Source organism: Drosophila sulfurigaster, chromosome 2R (genome assembly GCF_023558435.1).
Source record: "Drosophila sulfurigaster albostrigata strain 15112-1811.04 chromosome 2R, ASM2355843v2, whole genome shotgun sequence".
In the NCBI taxonomy this organism is placed as follows: domain Eukaryota; kingdom Metazoa; phylum Arthropoda; class Insecta; order Diptera; family Drosophilidae; genus Drosophila; species Drosophila sulfurigaster.
The window spans coordinates 22,264,490-22,284,736 of record NC_084882.1 but is presented as its reverse complement, the minus strand read 5'-3'; the positions used below and the strand labels follow the sequence as shown (position 1 = coordinate 22,284,736).

The window sequence follows — 20,247 nt, the reverse complement described above, 5'->3', positions numbered from 1 at the left end:
TACCACCTTCGCATATGCAGATATCGGTTCACATATGGGCGCGTATCGATAGGTCTACCAACCACTGAGCAATCGGCAGTCGAGTGAAGCAAGTTGGTAGTTCAATTTCAAATTAATCAGCTGTTCAACCATTACGAACACATGCAATTTTTTGGTATTAAAATGCTGAAAAACAGTGCTGATCTTAAAGAAAAACAGCAATTATTCAGTTATTGGATTTTTACTTCATTAGGAATAAAATTTTCGAATTTCTTTTCGTAAGATCTATATGCTAGAAAAAAATCTTTAAGACAGTTTTTAGTTTTGTAGTGGAATATTGAAGAAAGAATGTATTTAAAAAAAAATACGCGAAATACCAATATCCGTTTTCAAGTGTTACCAGCCACAATATTTTAGGCATATTTGCTGACCCCAAAAGCACATTTCGAAATTGAACTTGTGGTCACGCTGCCATTTCTCAACGGCAATAGTTACATTTCAGAAGTCATTGTGAATGGATGTGCGAGTCATGTTTTCGAAATTTTATTTAATTACGGGCGAAGTTGACATTTGAATAAACAAACGGCAATACGATATAAATTTGTTTACATACTGCTCCAAATTTTAATAGTGCGCTTCATAAATAAAATATTGAAATAAATAAGTTACCCTTAGTGGTTAAATTTTGACAAACACCACCACCAAGAAACAGCCATTTACATTGCCGCCCGCCTCCACCCTGCACCACCCGCAATCAAAAACAGCCCGTGCGTGTGTGGCGCCAACCAACAACATATGTAAAGCATCCATCGTCGTAGTCGCACCCGATAAGAACGACCGACCATAACAATTATTGTAAGTATATGTTTGTATTTATTAGTTTTTTATGCTGTTGCTCTTTGTTTTGTTGTCCTTTAGTAAGCTTCCCACTTCTATTGATTTTTAGTCGTATGACGCTTCGCCATCAACTTTGACTCTTTGTTTTTGTCTTATTTTGTTTTGTGCCTTGCTCCACTTTGTTGTCGAAAGTGAGTGCGAGAATGTATTGGTATGCTAGCGTGTATGTGTACGTGTTTGTTTTTTAATTTTTTGTTGCTTTTGTCATTCAACTTGGCCGATGTCTTCATTGTTTTTACTGTTTATGCTGCTTCGTTGACTGCCTGCTGATGTGGTTGTGTGTGCGTGTGCGTGTGTGTGTGTGGGGAGGATTCCTCTGATTCACCTGCTCTGCGCTTCGCAGACAGCTGCAAAATCTCAGCTGCTGCGACGCCGCCGTCGTCATACTACAACCACAAAAACAACAACAATAACTGCGTAAAAGCTTTCGCACAACTGCTGCTGTTGTTGTTGCTGCAATAACCGGTTTCTTATTTCGTTATGAAGTTTGTGATAACTTGTTCAATTGTTCATCTGAACATGGCGTGAAATTGGTCTAACTAAAAGAGGCTCTAGTGTCAAATTGTGTTAACTGCAGTTAATTTGCAACTGCAGATGTAAATCATTTAATTTACTATTCCCGTGCCACTTGTCATTTTCTCCACTTTTGCAACACCGGCGCTTAGACAGCAGCTTAGATGTCATACAATATTTTATGTGGGTTTTTAACGGTAAAAGGATACATGTGGTTTTAAAAGAATTTCTTAAAAATTACAACCGAAAAACTGATTTAGTTGTCTTTAAATATTAAAAATCTAAAACCCTCCCAGATTGACAGAGATTAAGAGCAATGTTCAGTTTCTAAAATATTTATTTTTCTTGAACTTTTTGGAATTACGTATACTTAATTTTACAACGTAAATCATTCGCAAGATCTAAAAAAAATGCAGGGCATCTGTCAGTTCAGAATAAATGAAGCTTCCTCGTTTTTATAAACTTTGCTAAATTTGACGTCGCAAGTTCCCCGCATCACTTATGTCCCGCTTCCTGTCGTCAGTTAAGTTATTTTTACTGCGCAAAAACCGAAAAAACATTTGGCAATTTCCAAATGCAGCAGGCTATTCACTATTCACGTCAAAGCGGCACATGACACGGCTCGACTCGATGGTCGAGTATGATGATGATGATGATGATTATGATGATGACGAGGGCTACGATGACGTTGCGGGTGCCTTAAGCCTGCACACTTGCCAAGGATAACATAGTGCACGGCATGCCACAAATTGATTGGGGGGAAGATACCTTGGGCGTATGTGTTGGAGGTCGCTTCCTAAGCGCCTGGTTCGTTGTGTAAACTGTGGCAAAAGCGGAAAGCGGAAAATAACAGGAAATGAATTCTAAATTCTGTGTCTCTTGTCCAGCCACAATATGCTGGCCGCTTAGTGTGTGGAAAATGCAACAAAAAGGCTTAAGGGTTACGTAAATGACAAATAAAACGGGGAAACAAAAATATATGTAAAAGATTATGTTTAATTTACAAAAAAAGAAAGCAATTGGACGTTTTGTTAGTGGCGTTTGCAGTCTCCACAAACAATTGAATTACAACCATGTAATTAATAATAATTTATTTAAAACGCTTTACAATTGGAAAGAATATTAAAAATCTTTCGAAAAGGGGTTTTTGGTTATAAACATGATTCATTATTCATGACACATTTGATTAGAGAAAAAAGCCCAATTAGAATATCAACCAAAACTCATTATTGACAAAATGTTTATATTTATATTCTATAAGTATTTATGTATTATTAAGTTAATAAGAATTATAATTTTATATTTATCTCAGCTTTACAACCGCACATTATGTATAAACCTTAAATATTTTGATAGTTTTCTGCAATATCAGAATTTCATTTAACTTTTTAGTTGCTAAACAAATTTCTATTCGTATATTTCTCTCTTTGCATTTGCATTTTACAACTTTCTTGGCCTTTTTTCGATTCAATTCTTTACGTCTTAAATCTCACATGCTCGTGTCAAAAAGATTTCCATCTGATTCAATGCAGCCTTAATTTCATGCGAGAAAGTTTTTCCAGTACTCAATTCTTGTGGCGCCACGAATCTTGTTGGAATTCAATCACTTTCGCCAGCAGGCAAAAAGAATTTTGTTGCTGGTGTTTTTGTTGTTTCAGCAGCTGGCAGTGAACTATGCACTCCACATGCTTCTGTTTTGGTACGGAGGGGGGGGAAGTCACTTTTTGGGGTTGTTTGTTCAGGCCAACTGTTGTTGGCCCAAACGAGGGATGCTGCGTAAAGTTGCGCCCCAGTCTGTCTAACTCCCGCCACAGCTGGCGCGGTCCCAAGCTCGGTGGCCAGACAGCAAGCAACCACCCAACCAGCCATTGAGTTGGCTTCTCCTTTGTTGTCTCAGTGGCATTTTATGATATACTCGTATACATATAGTTTGGCTCGTTTTTATTCCCAATGCATTAACTGGTTAAAGAGTTCGATAGAACTCTAGAGCTTCATTCTTTAGCAATAATTTAACGATGTGAGAGTCGATAAATTGCCAAACTTTTAAACTTGTAGAATTGCTTTTCGAAAATGATTCACGCTCATCAAGATCATCGAAAACAATTAGCTCAAAGCTTTGGCAAAAGTTCATTGAATTCTTTAGCTATTTGTTTTTTCGCTCTAAGCACGCGTCGTGTTCAGTTTATAACGATGACTAATCCGGCCAATGAAACTCAAATTAAAGCTACTACTCGATATCTAGGAGAGTGTGGGTATCAGGCAATGGCAATGGCACCTGGCACAGCTAAATTGACCAAACGCTGGCGACGTCAGTGGGCAGACATTTGACACCAGACAGCAGACAACAGAGAAGGGGAAGCAGTTGTTGCCCTTGTTACTGTTGTTGTTGATGTTGCGGGGTCTTTTGTTTCGCACAGTTCTTTGGCCGGGCCTTGACTTCTTTGCATTTGATACCCAAACCATTTAGATTTCATTTACATTTTCTACTTAGTATTTGATTCTTTGTCTTGCAACTCAGTTCAGTGTTGCTTTTTTGTATTTCTCCTTTTTTTAGCTTTCCAGATCTCCCACTCGCAATGCATTTGGCATTTGCGTTGGGGAGTTACACAGTTGATTTTTCAATTGCGGCAACTTATTAAACTTATTAGTATGCCTGACAGACAAGCCTGTCATTCAGCCGAAGCCGAAGCTGACGTTGAAACTGAAACTGAAGCCGTGCCTTTTACTCTGCGGCCGTGCCCATAGGCTAATTTATTCATGTGCTGCGTTGTGCCGTGCACTGCAATCATAAGTCCTACATGGAGATAGAGCTACTGCCTGTCATGTATCCAATGAACAACAAACGCCAACTTTGCTTATAAAAGAACAAGGAAATGCCTTCAATTACGAGTATAACAAATTTTGCATAGGTTTACAGCTAATTATGGCAAAGCGCTTAGATAATAATACAAAATTATGCATGAAGGAATTTGCTTTTTGGATTTATTTTTATTTACAATTTTAGGGCAATAAGTATGACGATTATTAAGTCATTAATTAAAACAAATAAGATTTTATAACATAGAGTAATTATAAAGAATAATAAATGGGATTGTAATAACAAAAATAGATACAAGTTTTCAGTCAACCCTTTAACAAGCTCTTTAATGAATGAAAATCTGATACAACTCAATATTCTATGAAAATAGAACATTATTTAGAAGTCAAGCAAAACCTACTGTTGCTGTCTTACTTATGAGCTTAATGTCTACTTTCCTCGACTTTTCCTTTGATACAAGTTCTCTAAAAAAACAAATGGGCTTTATATTTGCTGCAGCTGTAGGAAAAACCCCGCTCATTTAGTCATCTACTAGTAGCTGAAACTGGTAATTACAGTTTGTCGACTTGGCCCCAAAACAAAAGGCGAGAAAGAGCCCCGTTCGCCCTATTTACTCGAGTCGAACGAAGTCTCACTCATATTGTACTTGTTTCGAGTATTTACTTACTTAGACTTAGGAAGTTCGTTCAAGTTTTTGGGGTCCCCATCGAGAAACGGGGCCAAGAGGCGCGACCCCAAAAGCACATGGTTGAAACATGCAACGAAAATGGGCGATAAGAGAATGGAATTCACACATATACTCACGCTCACACTCACTAGCTGACACATTTTCTAGGGGGTGGTGCGCAACCCCTTTCAAGGGGGTAAAATGTAATGCGTCATTATGGCAGGCGATAAAAAACAGGCGGTGGGCTCCAAGTATCGTCATCGTCATCGACTTCGACGTCAAAGCATTGCATGTGAAAGTGCACTTTTGACACAGTAAGATGCCATCAAATGGCATCGCCCCCAATACCTCCCAGCTACCCCAATCAATGGCATCAATGGCATCAATGGAATCAAACAGAATGCAATACAAATTTATAGCGAAATTGTAGGCAACTTTTCCGTTTATGGATTTTATTTCACACTTTCAGTTTCGGCACGTTCGAGTGTTGCATTAATGCTTGAAGCTGGAAATAATGATGATTGTAGAGCGGGGAGTGGGAAGGTGGTAAATGGAAATTGGAACTTGCCTCCAACGCTAGCCATTAATGCAAATTGTTTTCGGCGTGCAGCTTGTTGCAGGAAATGAACGCACCACGCAACAACCACTCCAAAGCCAATTAGCTGGCAATTTAAGCAATGCCCCAGCCTAATCCCGAGACTGGTATTGCCACCAATGTGGCAATGTGGCATGTACTCGTAGCATGCAGCATGTGGCATGAATAGGGGCGAACTCCATGCAGCACCCCAAACGACAACAACGACACTTCTTCGCCCACTCCTCGACTCGACGACGAGGTGAAGGAACTGCATTGTGTGCCACGTTGTTTGTGCATGCCATTTTCATCACATGCAATTTTAATTAGACGGATTTTAATGGAGCCCCAAGCGGTGGCTGGACTCTGCAAATAGCAGCAAACAACAGGCCAACAGTCTGCCTGCATTCTGGGATGTGCCTGGACTCTGGGACTCTGGGAGTCTGCTGACGTCTTTCATGATTCATTTCGGCGTCTTTACACCTGATTACACATTCTACTGCGCCTGAATAGAACCAAAATAGACCTAGACTCTGTCGGTCCGATGTTATATTTAGATGTGGGGAACTACCTACCATTTACACATATGCTAAGAATTCAGAGAAATGTAGAGAAAATTCGAGGCATGATGCATATTAAATTCCCCCTACAGAGATGCGCTGAAATAAATGTGAAAGCCTTTTTTATTTCGACTTTGTAACACAAGATAAAGTAATTTATGTTTATTCTTGACGTGAAGTGTTAGGAGTAGAGAGTAGCAAAATTTTGTGGATGGATAAACAAAATTATACAAGAAAAACTCAATAGTCGCATTTATGAGTTCATTTTGGGGTGAGATCAATGAAAATTTAAGTGGAAAACGCTATAAAGTTTTATCTAAATATCTTATTTTAGCAATAATTTCAATATAAATGAAAAAAATATTGAATATAATTCTATGGCGTTTAGATGAATCTTTAATTTGAGAATAATTTTGAAATTATTTTTCTGTTTTGATCCAATGAATTAACGAATTTATATATTTTGTCGTAAAACAGAAAAAGTTCCTAAATCAATCTAAGTTCTAAATATAGTGCTTATTTTTAAAATGGTTTCAGTTTATGTTTTTTCACTGTAATAAGTGTCGCATGCGACAAATTCCACCAGAGAATTACCGATATATATAATTCCTTTGTATTTAAAGTAAAACTTCCTCGCTTAGCTTTACTTTTAATTTAACTCCATATTTCATAAGTTAAATAATATATATCATTAAATGATATATATTAAAACAGGTATAAGTTCGTCTGGTAGATCGTATAGATTTTAAATCAAATCGTTAATTAATTGCTATAATTTTATTGTTTATTATAATATTCATTTGTTTCATAAGCTATTTGTAGTCTCTTCTGTTAAGCTACTTCTTCAGTTAAGCTGCCCGTATGATAGTGAATTGTTTAAGAAATTATGCTCTTAAGTTCTCTTAAAACAAGCAGCGAAACTAAGCCATTATAATGCATGACTTGTGTTGGCAGTTAACAAAGTTATGAATTGATGGCCTTCAGCTTTCGTTTTGGGTCAAAAAAACATAGCTCAAACTTGGCTGAAACTGACAATGAATCAAAGCGCAAAAAAACATTCACTTTCTTTTCCGCAAGTGTGCGAGTGTGTGCGTGCGTGTGTGTGTGTGTGTTGCTTTATGTTGAATGGCTTTTCGTCTAGCAATGCACTTGACTTATGGCAAGACCCCCGAATGAATGCAGCAGCCACCTTGAGATGCCTAAGTCGCTGAGCGCACATCGTCGACATCATCATCTTTCAGCGCGTTGTCGACGCATTTGTCATTGTGGCTTTTTTAGCAGCCGACGGCTATTAACTGTGTCGCTGTCGCTCCGCCTCCCTCCCTCCCTTCCTTTTAGTCATTAACTGTCTATGCTAACTTGTTTGTTGACTTTTCTGCTGCATGTTTCCCACTTGGTTGAGCATTAAATCAACAACTATTCAGCAGCCACGCACAAAAGAACCTGCCGCACACAAGGTCTCTATGCAGCTCTTTAGAAAATGTTGCACGAGTCCTGCCACTAGTTGCAAGCAATTGCAAGCTGCAAGCTGCAAGTTGCCCTTGTACTTTGTCTCTCTAATTTGATGAGATGCAAGTGCAAATACAATTAACGGTGCCAGGGAAAACTCTTTCAATGGGTTCACTCAATCAATTATTTATACGCATTTAGCGGAAATAATACAAGAACAACAACAAACACACACACACACACACAACTAGAGCGCGTAAACAAACAAAAAATAAATCTTTCAAGCGAATTTGCGAATTTAGAAACAAATTAAACGCAAGACAACCAGACAGACAGATCCAACCGGGTTGGGTTCAGGTCATAGCATTGTTGATTGGGTTGGGTTTTTGTGTACATTTTGTGCCATCTGCCATCTGGCAGCGTTGCTATAAATACGATCATTTAATTATTTATAGTTGGCGGGCAAGAGGAAAGTGCGGTGAACGCAGTGTCTTTGTTTTTGCTCGCATTTAAAATTCTACTAAATGTGTTCAATATTTATGTACATTGATTTCAACACCCCTTTCGGATCTCTGTCTCCTACACGCTCCCCATTTCCCCCTTTGCCATTGGATTCTTACGCAATTGTTGGCTGCGATTTGGGTCTATTTTCACGCCTGATTAGCCGAGAGTGTTGAAAATGTTGATGACTTGAATATGAACAGCCCGCTGAAAGTGTCGATTAAATGTGGCACACGACTGGCAGAACATTTACATATACAGACAGCACATAAATACATGAATGTGGGGAACGTGGAGATCGTGGGGATCGGCTGTAGATTAAAGCGCTATCATGATGGAACACATATCGAGGCGGACAACAGAATGCCAGAGCATTGATAAACAAGAAAGAATAGTAGACTACGAAATACTCAGAGCCAAGCCTATAAACGTTAAAGTTACGACACATTTACGAATGGTAAGATATGAATCACATCTGCAGTAATTTGGAGAGTCATATATAAGCAGAATGCCAGACGAATCTCTTTTATTTACACTTAATTGGTTCTGAAATAACTTTGGTGTTTATTGAGCAATCATTGTGAAGCTTTGGTGACATTGGAAATTGGAATTTATATGACTTTGAAGCAATACGTGTAGAATTGCATTTGTTTTCAAATTCGCTAACCACATTCTCCATGAAATGAAAGATGAACTTGAAAAGTGTTTGACAACCAAACGCGTTTTAACAATTTTAAAATTCGTAGTTTATATTTTTTGTAAGCAAGCCGCAATCCAACCGTCGCATAAATTGATTAAAAGAGAATGTGCTGCTAGTATTTATAAAGAATAGAGATGACTCTTAATATAATGAAAATCATAAATAAAATGTGGTGTTAATACTGATAAAGAATATAGGATTTTCTACTAACTACTCCTTAGTTAATCTTGTTTCCATTTGCAGTAAGTACTAAGGGTAAAAATAAAAGGTTGATGAGGAGATTGCCTTTAATTTAAACAAAGAAAATTATTTGCCTCCTATTTTACTTTTTACTAAAGAGTCTTACACTCTTGCCTCTATCTGTCTTTATTTGCCTATCTCTATCTCTCTTTAGTTCTTCTGCGAAACTCAATCGTGTTAAAGCAATAATCACTTTGTTCAATGCCAACGCCAACAAACCAACAAGCTTGCAGCTCAGCCGCATGTCGAAGGTTGAATTGAATTGAATTGAACTTCCCCCTTGGCAGATCACGCATCAATCATTGCAAAATATCAAGGAAAGTAATTTAATTATATAGCCAAGGCAACTGAGACCGCAGCAGAGGCATCGAGCGAAGAGTGCTCTGCTAGAATACTCGTAGTAATTGCCACAAGCATTGCGATGCCATTCGAATGAAATTAACCAATTCCCCCTTGTCGTTGGCCTGTTGCATGTGGCATGCAGCACGTTGCAATCGATGCATTGAAGCGCAACAAAGCGCATACTCGCCGCAATCAATCAGACTGATTGAAATGTTGCACTTCAGCGCCACAAACAATTCAATTTAGCTGCAACAATAACAGCAACAACAACATTAATCTCAAAGAGAGATTTGCCGCACCCACAGCATCCGCCTCAGCGGCCCAACCAATTTACATAATTCCCATTTATTTATATTTTTCCATTCATGTGCTGTGCTCAACTTTACAGCGCCACCTGGTAGACAACCTTCTTCTCTGTCTCTTGCTCTTGCCGCTGTCAATCAAAAGCAGCACGAGGAACGACAAACATCAACTTCGTCTCTCCATTTGCATCTGCATCGGCATCGGCACACAAAAGACTCATGAAACTATTCTTCATTCATAATTATGCCAGCACAGAGTTGTCATCTGTGAGTAAATTAACAGCCACCATGGCAACCCTATCTCGTAAATTGCTTGCGACATTAATTAAATTGTACATGTTGTACATATTGACACTAAAAGCAGTAAAAAAAAGAAAAACAAGTACAATCTGCACAACATGTTGGCAACCCTGTTGTAAATGACCATTCGTCACACAGAGGCACGTGTCTAATGGACAATTGAATAGCCACAATGGGTCTCAAGTAACCCGAGTGCGAGTCTTTGTATCGCATTTTATTGTCTACTCAAATGGAAAAAGATTGGCCTAAGGTCGACTTGTCTTGACTTTATTGTCAAGGTGCCATTATGTAAGTAAACAACATCTGAGCAGAATCGCATAGAAAGGCGCCAACTGGAAGATCGTAATATGAAATTTCTATATCCCAAGTCAAGCATGCTTTTGAAGTGCGATAAATTTCAATTATAACAAGTAAGAAAGCTACAGTCGAGTGCACTCGACTGTGAGATACCCGCTACCTATTTTGAATAAAAGCAATATATTTTGCAGTATTATTCTCAAAATATACTAAATATACTGCAAAAATACTAAAAAATATACCAAATGGTATATGTGGTATATCGATATAGTACCGCATTCAAAATATACCATAGACGGCACAATATACCAGATTGTCAGCCAAAGCAACTAAGACGCCTATTAAGTAGGCGTTTTTGCCCATACAAAAGAATTTCTTTAATAACTTCGACAATTTATATATAATTTATTTATAAATGTATCTTAGATTACATGTTTTGATTATTATGACTTGTTGTCCAACTGTGAAGTGTTTTATATGTATATCTTTTTAGCTTAAAACTAACAAGTTTGTTTGTGTTCCGTGGTGTATAACTTATAAATGGCACAACGTTGCAAAAAGGTAAAAACGCAAAGTTATTACCAAATGTATCCTTAATATCATAAAACTAATCATTTTTGCAACTTTTTGCACGTTTCTTCAAAAAAATTACTTATGTCCAGCAACTTATGAGCTCCCACACGCTGCACTTCTCGAAGTTTGGGAGAAAAACAGGCGCTCGGAAGATGCTCTAAGAAGCTACATACAAATACAACTTTACGGCGAGCAATTTGACGAAACTTTAAATCAGCAAATATCAACCAAAATTAAATGTTTCATTGGTTATATTAAAAAACATTTATTGGTGGGAGGTGGGGGTTATGAAGGCAATGGTCCGATTCAAAAAGCAACAAAATCCGAAATTACACATTAATCTTAATAGTATAATAATGCGAAAAAATCGCGGGGCGAATCGCGGGCGAATGTTTGAAAACACTTATGTTATATTTTTAAAATATTTGAATATAATAATTAAAGTATTGAAGTATAATCGCGTCTCGCGAATAAACCGCGCGCGAATAAATCGCGAGGCGAATAAGTAGGTTCGCAGGTGGATCGCACGCGGAACACACGCGGAACACACGCGGATCGCAAGCGGATCGCACGCGGATCGCAAGCGGATCGCACGCGGATCGCAGGCGGATCGCAGGCGGATCGCAAGCGGATCGCACGCGGATCACACGCGGATCGCAAGCGGATACCCAAAGAGACTGTGTTGGAGATATTTGCGGCCAAAGAAAATAATTACGTAAAAACGCACGCGGATCGCACGCGGATCGCACGCGGATCGCACGCGGATCACACGCGGATCGCAAGCGGATCACACGCGGATCGCAAGCGGATCGCAAGCGGATCGCAAGCGGATCGCAAGCGGATCGCACGCGGATCGCACGCGGATCGCAAGCGGATCGCAAGCGGATCGCAAGCGGATCACACGCGGATCGCACGCGGATCGCAGGCGGAAGTGGGCGTGGCAAAAATTTGAAACAAACTTGATCTGCGTGCAAACATAACAAATGCTGTCGAAAAAAAATTATAGCTCTATCTCTTATAGTCTCTGAGATCTAGGTGTTCATACGGACAGACGGACAGACAGACAGACGGACATGGCTAGATCGTCTCGGCTGTTGACGCTGATCAAAAATATATATACATTATAGGGTCGGAGATGTCTCCTTCTACCTGTTACATACGTTTCCTGTCGGCACAAAGCTATAATACCCTTCTATCCTATGGGTAGCGGGTATAAAAACAAACATCAACAGTTGACAGCTGTTATTGTGGCTGATTAATTGTACTGTGTAAAATAGTATAAATGCGGTATGCTTAATATTTTAAATACGAATGATATGTAAAAGTTTGTCTACATATATGCTTGACTGATCGTCAAGCGTATCTAATTGGTTGCATCTAATTTCCATACGCAAACAAGTAAACAAACTAAGCAAGCTTGTTCGACTGTGTTAGACCAAGGGTGTGGTAAAATTTCAGCCGTTTCTTAACAAACGGTTGTGTCAACTTGCTTTATTTTCCATGCTGCGTAAAGTATCACAGTCCAGTTAAATAATTGTTAGTCTTACCATCTTACGACCAATAGCTTCTCTACTGCCTAACTAAACTATCGAGGCACACCACAAGCTGTAAGTGCTATGATGCTGAAATATAACTTTGTTTACAATGTTTTACCTTGCTTTCTGACTGGCTTTCCCAAATTGTCTAAATATAATAAATAAAGAAACTGCATGCCATAAATAAATATTTACATGCGGTTAATAAACAACTGCATTAAATTAATTCTCTTGGTTATAAAAATTGCACTAAGTTTGTTTGCAGAAATCTTTCATAGAGTATCAGCTAGCCGATCACCACGTCTCGATCATATTACGTCTCTGTTGATTACTTATATAAATCGCTTGTGCGAAAATTCATCTTATTCCCGTCTGTTTTAACTACTATATATTGTACGCGAAGATAAGTTTGAATCGTACTTTATTTTTGCCCGTAGAAACTGTTTACGGCTATATTGTTAAGATAACACAATTGCTGCTAATCGCAATGCAACTGAATGCCAAGTAGTTGCAATTTAAGCTGGCATCTTTAAACAATTGTTCTCTGGGATAATCAGCGTCTGAAATCTTTCACAAGGCAACGAGCCCGACCATTAAGCAGTTCATTAATCATGCGAATCCCACAGAACTTACGTCATTTTCAACTCAAAAGTGACGTCGTCTCTTCCTTATTCCGTTTCCCCTTCATCGCAACTCTCGTTCTTCATCCAAAATGAGCTGCCTTTGTGGCATTTCCTCATTCTAAATGAATAGAAGGCGTGAGGAGGAGAAACTGCTTTAGGATTAGAAGTAAGGGTAATCATCCTTTTTAGCTTTTTGTCTGCCTTCGCATGCCCCGTGGCGACTAAGTGCACATCCTGGCAAGAGATGATGCCGCATTTAATTGCATAATTTATTGATAATTAAACTCTCCAACTTCTCTCGTCATCTCATCTTCTTTAGGCAACGACTTCTCTCACAACAATTGCCGCCGATGAGGTGAATGCACCATAATTGGAGGCGGTGAATCCCCCCACCCCAGTTATAACCACCGCCCGCATACCGCACACAGTGTGTAATTAAGACTCATCTCTAATTGGACGAGTTCACTGGCATCAAGATGCCGTCCCTGCGCCAAAAGGTCACCACGTACTTTCGACAATTGAGCTTCATTGCGGAACCGCGCGATGGCCGCCGGAGGGTCAACGGCAACGTGGAGAACGAGGACGATGGCAGCTTCATCACCAAATATCTCGAGGGGTAAGTCACGCATCCTGTCTCGAGCTATAGAGGCTTGTTTCATTTCCCTTTTCTTGCAGTCGCATGCAACGCGAGTTTTTGCCCGGCGGTCCGGAGATCTACAACGGACAGAATCCCACAGAGATGCCGGTGTTGAAGCTGGGTCGCTATGCCAGCGGCTCGGACACTATCACTGCCGCCTGCACGGGACCCGACGAGGGACTCACGGGCATCAAGCGCTCCAAATTGCATTTAAGCGCTAGCTACGCGGACGATATTGACTTCATCGACACACAGCAGGAGAATGACGATGCCTATGGCGTTCGCAAGAGCACGCCGCCAGTCTCGGCGCTCAACTCCTCAACACGTCTGAGCAACAAGTTCGCCAGACCGACAGGCTCTAGGCGACAGAGTAATGCGGATCAGCCGGCAACGGGAACAGGCTCCACAACAACTTCAAATGCTGCTGGCATACGCTCGCGAAAAAACTCAAAGCACAGCCTTAATGGCGTGCCAGCTGCTTCGGCTGCTCCAAGCGAAGCAGGCGGCAAGGCCACCACAATTTTAGTGAGCATGGTTAGCAATAGCAGTCCTGCCCAGGATCAGAACAATAAGAATCTATTGAATGCTAAGACTGAGGCCACTCGAGCTGCGGGAGATGGGAACTCGGAACGTGAGCGTCTGCTGCGTGAGGCAGTTAGTAATCAGGGCGGCACAACGACAACCAACAACAGCAGCGCCAACAGCACACTGAGTACACCAGTTGCTGGTGTGGACAATTGGCAGATGGACTGTGACTTTGCCTATGGCATCTCAGTGTCGCTGTATGAAAACAATATGCTAACCAAAGAGCCCATGGGCAATCCCATTGCCGATTGTTATGGCTGTGTGGTGCGTGGCGATGCCGCTGCTATGGCAATGGCCGATGGCGTTAACTGGGGTAAGCCGTTGAAATTATTTCCTATTGCTCCAACTAACTCTCTCTTTAACTCATCTCTAGGCGATGGAGCTCGCTTGGCTGCTCGCTCCGCGGTGCATGGCTGTCTGGACTACTTGGATCGCGCAGTCTTTGGACAATCGCAGGAATGTCTGGCGACCACCACGCAGGAACTGTTTGTCAGTCTGCTGCGCAGTCTGTGGGAGGGACATGGCTGCATACTTGAGGTTGGTGGCGCGCTCTCCACACTGACAATAGCGGTGGTTTTGCCGTTGGACGGTGCGCCCGGCAAGTATGTTGTGTGCTCCTGCAACGTCGGTGATTCGCTGGGTTATGTGTACTCTAAGAAGCATGGCGTACGTGAACTGACACAAGGTTCTCACGACATTAGCTCAATGCGGGATATGCGTGATGCGCTCGGTGCTTTGGGACCCGCCGATGGCAACAAACCTGAGTTGAGTAATCTCACCTTCTCAATGAGCTGTTTGGAACGCGGCGATATAGTATTTCTCACATCAGACGGCATCAGCGATAACTTCGATCCAGTGGTGGGCAAATTCGCCGAAGCTTGGACGCCAGATGTGAAGATGCAACATCTAGAAACTGGCGGCCATCTGGCGTCTAAGCGTCAGAACAAAAGTGCTTCAGCGATCTACGCGCGACTGCATTCGTCATCGGCCACGCCGCCAGCGAGAACGCGCCAACCAAAAGCCGGCAGTCCGCCCAGCAATGCGCCTAGTCGACCCAAGTATATGCGCTCCCAGACGCTAATCGATGCGCGTCACGGTGTCACAACTGCAGCGCCCGCCAATGCGCCAGCGCAACCAGTGCAACGCATACCAAAGTCAGCGATGGGTCTGCCCTTGGTCACGGGACCGCAGCGGCACGCCTTGACGCTTTATCGCCTGGAGGATCTGCTCAGCTATGGCATCAACGGCACCTTTTCGCCTTGTTCGTCAGCGCGTCGTCTGTGCCATCTGCTAATCGATTTTGTGCGCATGATCACCTCGGCGCGTCGGAAGACTCTCGAACAGCGCGAACTCTTCTTCAAGCTATCCACTGGCCCCGATGGCGTTAAGCGCGAGGTACAGCTGAATCGCATGCAGCATCGTGCGGCGCGTAAACGTGTCGTCGACAGCAGCGCCTTCTCTGCATTACCTGGGAAACTGGATCATGCGACGGTGCTCGCTTATACTGTGGGTGGAGCATCATCGGATGCCATCGATGATAACACTACCAACGGTGGAGGAGGAGGTGGCGGTGGCAATGGCAACGTGGCACCTGTGCTACAATCTAAGGAATTCAAGGAGACCAATTTCTAATCACTCAACGCGTATTCACAACATTCATAAATATACATAAACAAGTAATCATAACGGTGTAGTTTAATATACATGCATACATACATATATTATTTAATTGGTATTCCATTCGTGTAGCTTGTTCTTAAGTTCAGTCAGACGTCATATGTCATATATGTGATCCTTGCGAGTTCGTCAGCCATAGATTTAGCCATTTTTGAAATGCACACGCAAAAAAAAAAACCAAAAACGACAAATTGCCTCAAATGTTTTAAACTATACACAAAAATGAAAAAGAGCAAACAAATGTAATTCATATTTTTACACCTTCGTATATAGTCCTTACACACGACTTATCGCGAATTAACGATAAGGCGATGCGTATAAACGTCGTAAACGCACAGCTTAGATTCCTATGGCGGCTGTGTCTTAGCGGGCGCAAAGCAATCAACATTTGAATAAACGCATCAAAAACTGCGCATTTAATAATACAATCAATTGTTTATGGTGTTTGATTACATTTAATATGTTCCAAGTAAGTCATAAGATTAATTCATTATGTAAATATTGTAAGTCTTAATTCAGCCATTTGATTGCACAACGAAATTCAAGTAGTTATCATGGTAACCAAGCCGCTATCCACGCTTGATTAGCCACAACTTATATATAGATTATATAGTATGACTATAGATTCTCAGTTTCAGCTATCCCGCATACGCAGCAACAGCTTGGCAATTGTCTGAGCTCTCGATGGTGACGCATCCTTTACCAATTTGTAAAAGTGCTCCACACTGCACAACGTTTGTGGCTGCAACAAAAAGTTAACAATGGCATTACTTGCATTATAAATAGGTTGTATATACGCACTATTGTTTCGGAATCTAGTTCAGCCTGCGATTTGTTGGCCAACAGCCAGAGTTTTACTGCCAGCTGGCAGAGAGGTTCTTTATCAAGATCTGCGTATCGCACAATGCGCATAAATAACTCCATGGATAGCTGTGCTTGTGTGCGCAGCTGTTGGGCAGCGCCCAAAGATTTCAGTTGCAGTAGAATGGCATCCACCACTTGGCCACACAGGTTATTCACCTCCACTAGGAACTTGGGATCATGACCGTAAAGTGCATCATTGGAAACGACTAAATAAAAAATAATTAGTAAATGTACAAGTTATTGATTGGCATAGCAAATGCTTACCGCCGTCGATGTGGTAAGGAAACTGTTCCAGACTTTGTACATACAGCATGTCTAGAGCATGCAAATATATGATAGTGGGCGCTGTGCTGTTCGCTTTAAAGGATCGCCTACCTACGATCTCCAGCAGCAGGCGCAGAAAATATAGTACGCCCTGCTCAGGACTGTCGGGCACTACAATCAGTGTGGCGAGCATATTGCACAAATATGCGACCAGATAGCGTTCTAGGCAACGCGGTTTGCCCTCAAAATCGACAGCGACGGTGGGCAACTCGTTGACAAGTTGAAGTGCAGCTTCAAAACAAGCATCAGCTGCAAGAATAAAGTAATCTAGTTACGCATTCAATACTCAGCTAATTCACAAATCATACCTTGGCCTAAGCAGAGATGCCGCAGAGCTAGCTGACCACAGAGCAGATACAAATCCATTTTCTGCTGAACAGCAGTAATACTAGGAATGGTAATGAAGCAGTAAGCAATGCAGGCTTTGATAAAACCCAACGATTTTGACAATTGCCGATTGGAAGAACGCATGGTTAGCTTACACGCGGCATGCACAAGGGTTATATAGACCGCATCCAAGTTGCTAAATGTGCCGCGTGCCTCCACATAGAAACTGAGCTGCTGCTCCAAATCTCGACCAAAGTGCACTTTGTTAATGAAACCATTAATGAGCTGCGAGATTTGTCGCCGTTCATCCTCTACTGTGAGTGCACTAGAATCAAATACAAACACAAATGTATTAATTGTATCAATATAAGTTGATCTCTCTTTACTAACTTGACGGAGTCGTTTAGTATCTTTCCTAGATACATCAGCGCATTGGTAACAACAGCATCGCAAGTTTGTTCCTCGCTATTTTGACGATAGTAACTCAGTATGGATTTGCAGACTTCCACGCGCACCGATTCCTTATGGAATAGATCTAAGTAGGGCAAAAAATGCGGTTGTATAAGCAGCAACTCGATGCTGCGATAGTTTTGCATGATTCTCGTCAAGATACTCTGCAGCTGACCATAGTGCTTCTCATAGGCCTTGCCGAGGCACATGCGGGTGTTCAGTTCACCTAGCAAACGATTAACCTCGTGTATCTGCAATTTATGAATAAGAAAATAAATAATATAATCTCATTTAGACAAAGGCTAGTTTTGGATTGTGAGTTTGAGGTTAATCAACCAGAAGGACTTTAGATTTTCTATTCTATAAATGGTTTGGTTCGATGATACAAATTTACCAAAAGCACTATAAATAGCATTAACGTTCAAAGGGGCGTATTTGAGTTTAAGCACTTCCGTACTGATTAGCACTTACCGTAAAATACTGCGCTACAAAGGGTGTCCAGGTCTCCACACAATTGATGTACTCATTGGGATCCGTGAGCGTGTTGATGGTTTGAAATGCGGCATTTAGAAAGGGAACACGCTGCTCCTGCAACGGAGCACAGCTACTGACACAACTGCCCAGCGGTCGTAGCAACTGAGATTTTGAAATGCCGGGCGTGTCGCAGTTATTGATAAGCTCCAAAAAACTCATGAGCATGCGAGGCAATAAACTCGCCTTTGGAAGAGTTGAGTATGGATAAAAGCACAGCACCGCTAAAATGTTCAAAAAATGCAAGAATAAACTAGCTAGTTTCAAACGAAAATAAGTAAACTTACTTGTTCTTAAGCTGTTTACACTCGCTAAGCATTTCTTCGGCATACACTTCGCTCTTGTGCATGAGACACTGCAGCATGAAGTCCAGAGCAGGCGCATAAAGTTGTAAATAAGCGGTGGCCGTGATTATCTCTGGATGCAAGTTGTAGCGGGCCACTAAGCGGAAAATCTGTAAAAGAAAATAATTAGAGAGTTGTCAAAAAAGTAGAGTTGATAGACCTACCTGTGGATACATGATAAAGAAGTCGTTGAAGTTGTCTCGTATGTAAAGTTTACTAGGTGTAACAGGAACTCCGACGCGTACCAAATAGCAACGCACATAGCTGGAGACCAAAGGATCTGCAATGCCACGCAATTGACTCGTCAGCCGGAGTAGCAGTTGTTCAGTTTCTTGTTGCGATGATGTTAGAAACTCATAGCATTTAAATATGGCCATTTCCAGATAAAGCCGCGGCAACAGCTCTCGAATCGAGGCTATCTTATAGAACCAATTCTGACAAGTATCGCGTGCAGCCTCGCGTTCTCGCTGCAGTGTCACAGCCGATGCTCCCGGTGCACCTGCTGCCTTGGCACGTAGTCGCTCGTAGACGAGCTTGCCAAAGACATCTAAGATGTCGGTGATGAGAACATATTGACTGGGATAGAAGTGCAAGACGCTCGTGTCCGACAGCATTTTAGCACATTGTATGGCTATCTTGAGGGCCTTGACTCGCTGATCACTGTGCCAGGACTGTATGAGCTCCTGCTTCAGCTGATCGAAACGTTGTATATACTCCTGCTGCGTTAGATCCATCATGTGACGCATGCTGCCATCATCGAAGTGATCCAGTTGCTCCAGACGATACTTGACCTTGTCAGCAACGACTGTTTGCGCTTTGACTGTAGCGAAAGATTTGTTAACTTTACAATTAATAAAAAATGTATGCAGTAAACTTACAGTTCTCGCCGCCGCCTTCCGAGCTACTGGTGCATAGAAAACTTGTGGAGAGCGATAGCTTCTCATTAGTGGTGAAACGATTTAAAATTCCCAGGCGACGCGTACTCCAGTTCAGCGTGTTATCCTCAGGATCAACTGCATTACTGCGTTTGGATTTGAGTGTCTAAAATATTTAGAATGATCATTTTACTACAATCAAAAGAAAAAAATATTCAATTTGTGCTTACATATTCACTGGCCATTTGGGTCAATGGATCGTTGAGCTCTTGCTCCTGGCGCGCAAACTTAGACAAAGGATCGGAGCCCTCGAGTGCCAAGGCCAAGCTCAGCGGATTGTTGTTTTCCAAAACCTGATAAACATTTTTTATCACTTATTAATCACTCGTTAATTGGGATTTATTCCCTTACCGCAACACTTGCAGCCAACTGCTTAAGCGGATGTTCCTGCGTTGCATGTCTACGTAGATGGTTTTTGGTTACTTGATAGCAGCGCGGTGCACAAGCCCTGCTCAATAACAGCTTGATTATAGACAATTATTTGTTTATATTTTCTAGACGAAACTTACCATTCCAACGACGACATGATAGCGGTGGAAAAACATCGATTACACTATCGAAACATCGATTACACTTCTGAACTTGGATTTCCTATAACAAATATCGATGTATTTGTTTAACTATTTATAAATTAAATTCATTATTATAATTGCAAATTTAATTCATTTATAATTTCAAAAGCTATTCTCTTAAATGAAATCAG

At 41.3% G+C, this 20,247-nt stretch overlaps 2 protein-coding genes across 2 annotated transcripts; one reads left to right on the top strand and one right to left on the bottom strand.

Annotated features, from left to right (window-relative positions):
- Positions 1 to 469: 469 nt before the first annotated feature.
- Positions 470 to 15,970, top strand: LOC133838962 (PP2C-like domain-containing protein CG9801). The gene is made up of 4 exons (XM_062270237.1): positions 470 to 834; positions 13,190 to 13,486; positions 13,546 to 14,405; positions 14,466 to 15,970. Exons 2-4 carry the CDS (start codon positions 13,347 to 13,349, stop codon positions 15,722 to 15,724), a joined length of 2,259 nt encoding a protein of 752 aa, XP_062126221.1. The 5' UTR covers positions 470 to 834; positions 13,190 to 13,346; the 3' UTR covers positions 15,725 to 15,970.
- Positions 15,971 to 16,084: 114 nt separating this feature from the next.
- On the bottom strand, positions 16,085 to 20,173 carry LOC133838961 (VPS35 endosomal protein sorting factor-like). Its single transcript, XM_062270236.1, is given in 13 exon segments — positions 16,085 to 16,511; positions 16,571 to 16,839; positions 16,898 to 17,206; positions 17,266 to 17,609; positions 17,675 to 17,985; positions 18,206 to 18,427; positions 18,429 to 18,489; positions 18,553 to 18,719; positions 18,774 to 19,429; positions 19,488 to 19,650; positions 19,715 to 19,837; positions 19,896 to 19,992; positions 20,054 to 20,173. Coding segments are annotated over 13 exon segments (2,847 nt in total). The 5' UTR covers positions 20,071 to 20,173; the 3' UTR covers positions 16,085 to 16,403.
- Positions 20,174 to 20,247: the final 74 nt, after the last annotated feature.

What these genes read in the sequence shown, in the direction of transcription:
- LOC133838962 (XM_062270237.1), top strand. Translation starts at nt 13,347, where the DNA reads ATGCCGTCCCTGCGCCAAAAGGTCACCACGTACTTTCGACAATTGAGC. An exon ending in ATCACCAAATATCTCGAGGG is followed by an intron (nt 13,487 to 13,545) that starts GTAAGTCACGCA and finishes CTTTTCTTGCAG; the next exon opens with TCGCATGCAACGCGAGTTTT. An exon ending in GGCCGATGGCGTTAACTGGG is followed by an intron (nt 14,406 to 14,465) that starts GTAAGCCGTTGA and finishes ACTCATCTCTAG; the next exon opens with GCGATGGAGCTCGCTTGGCT.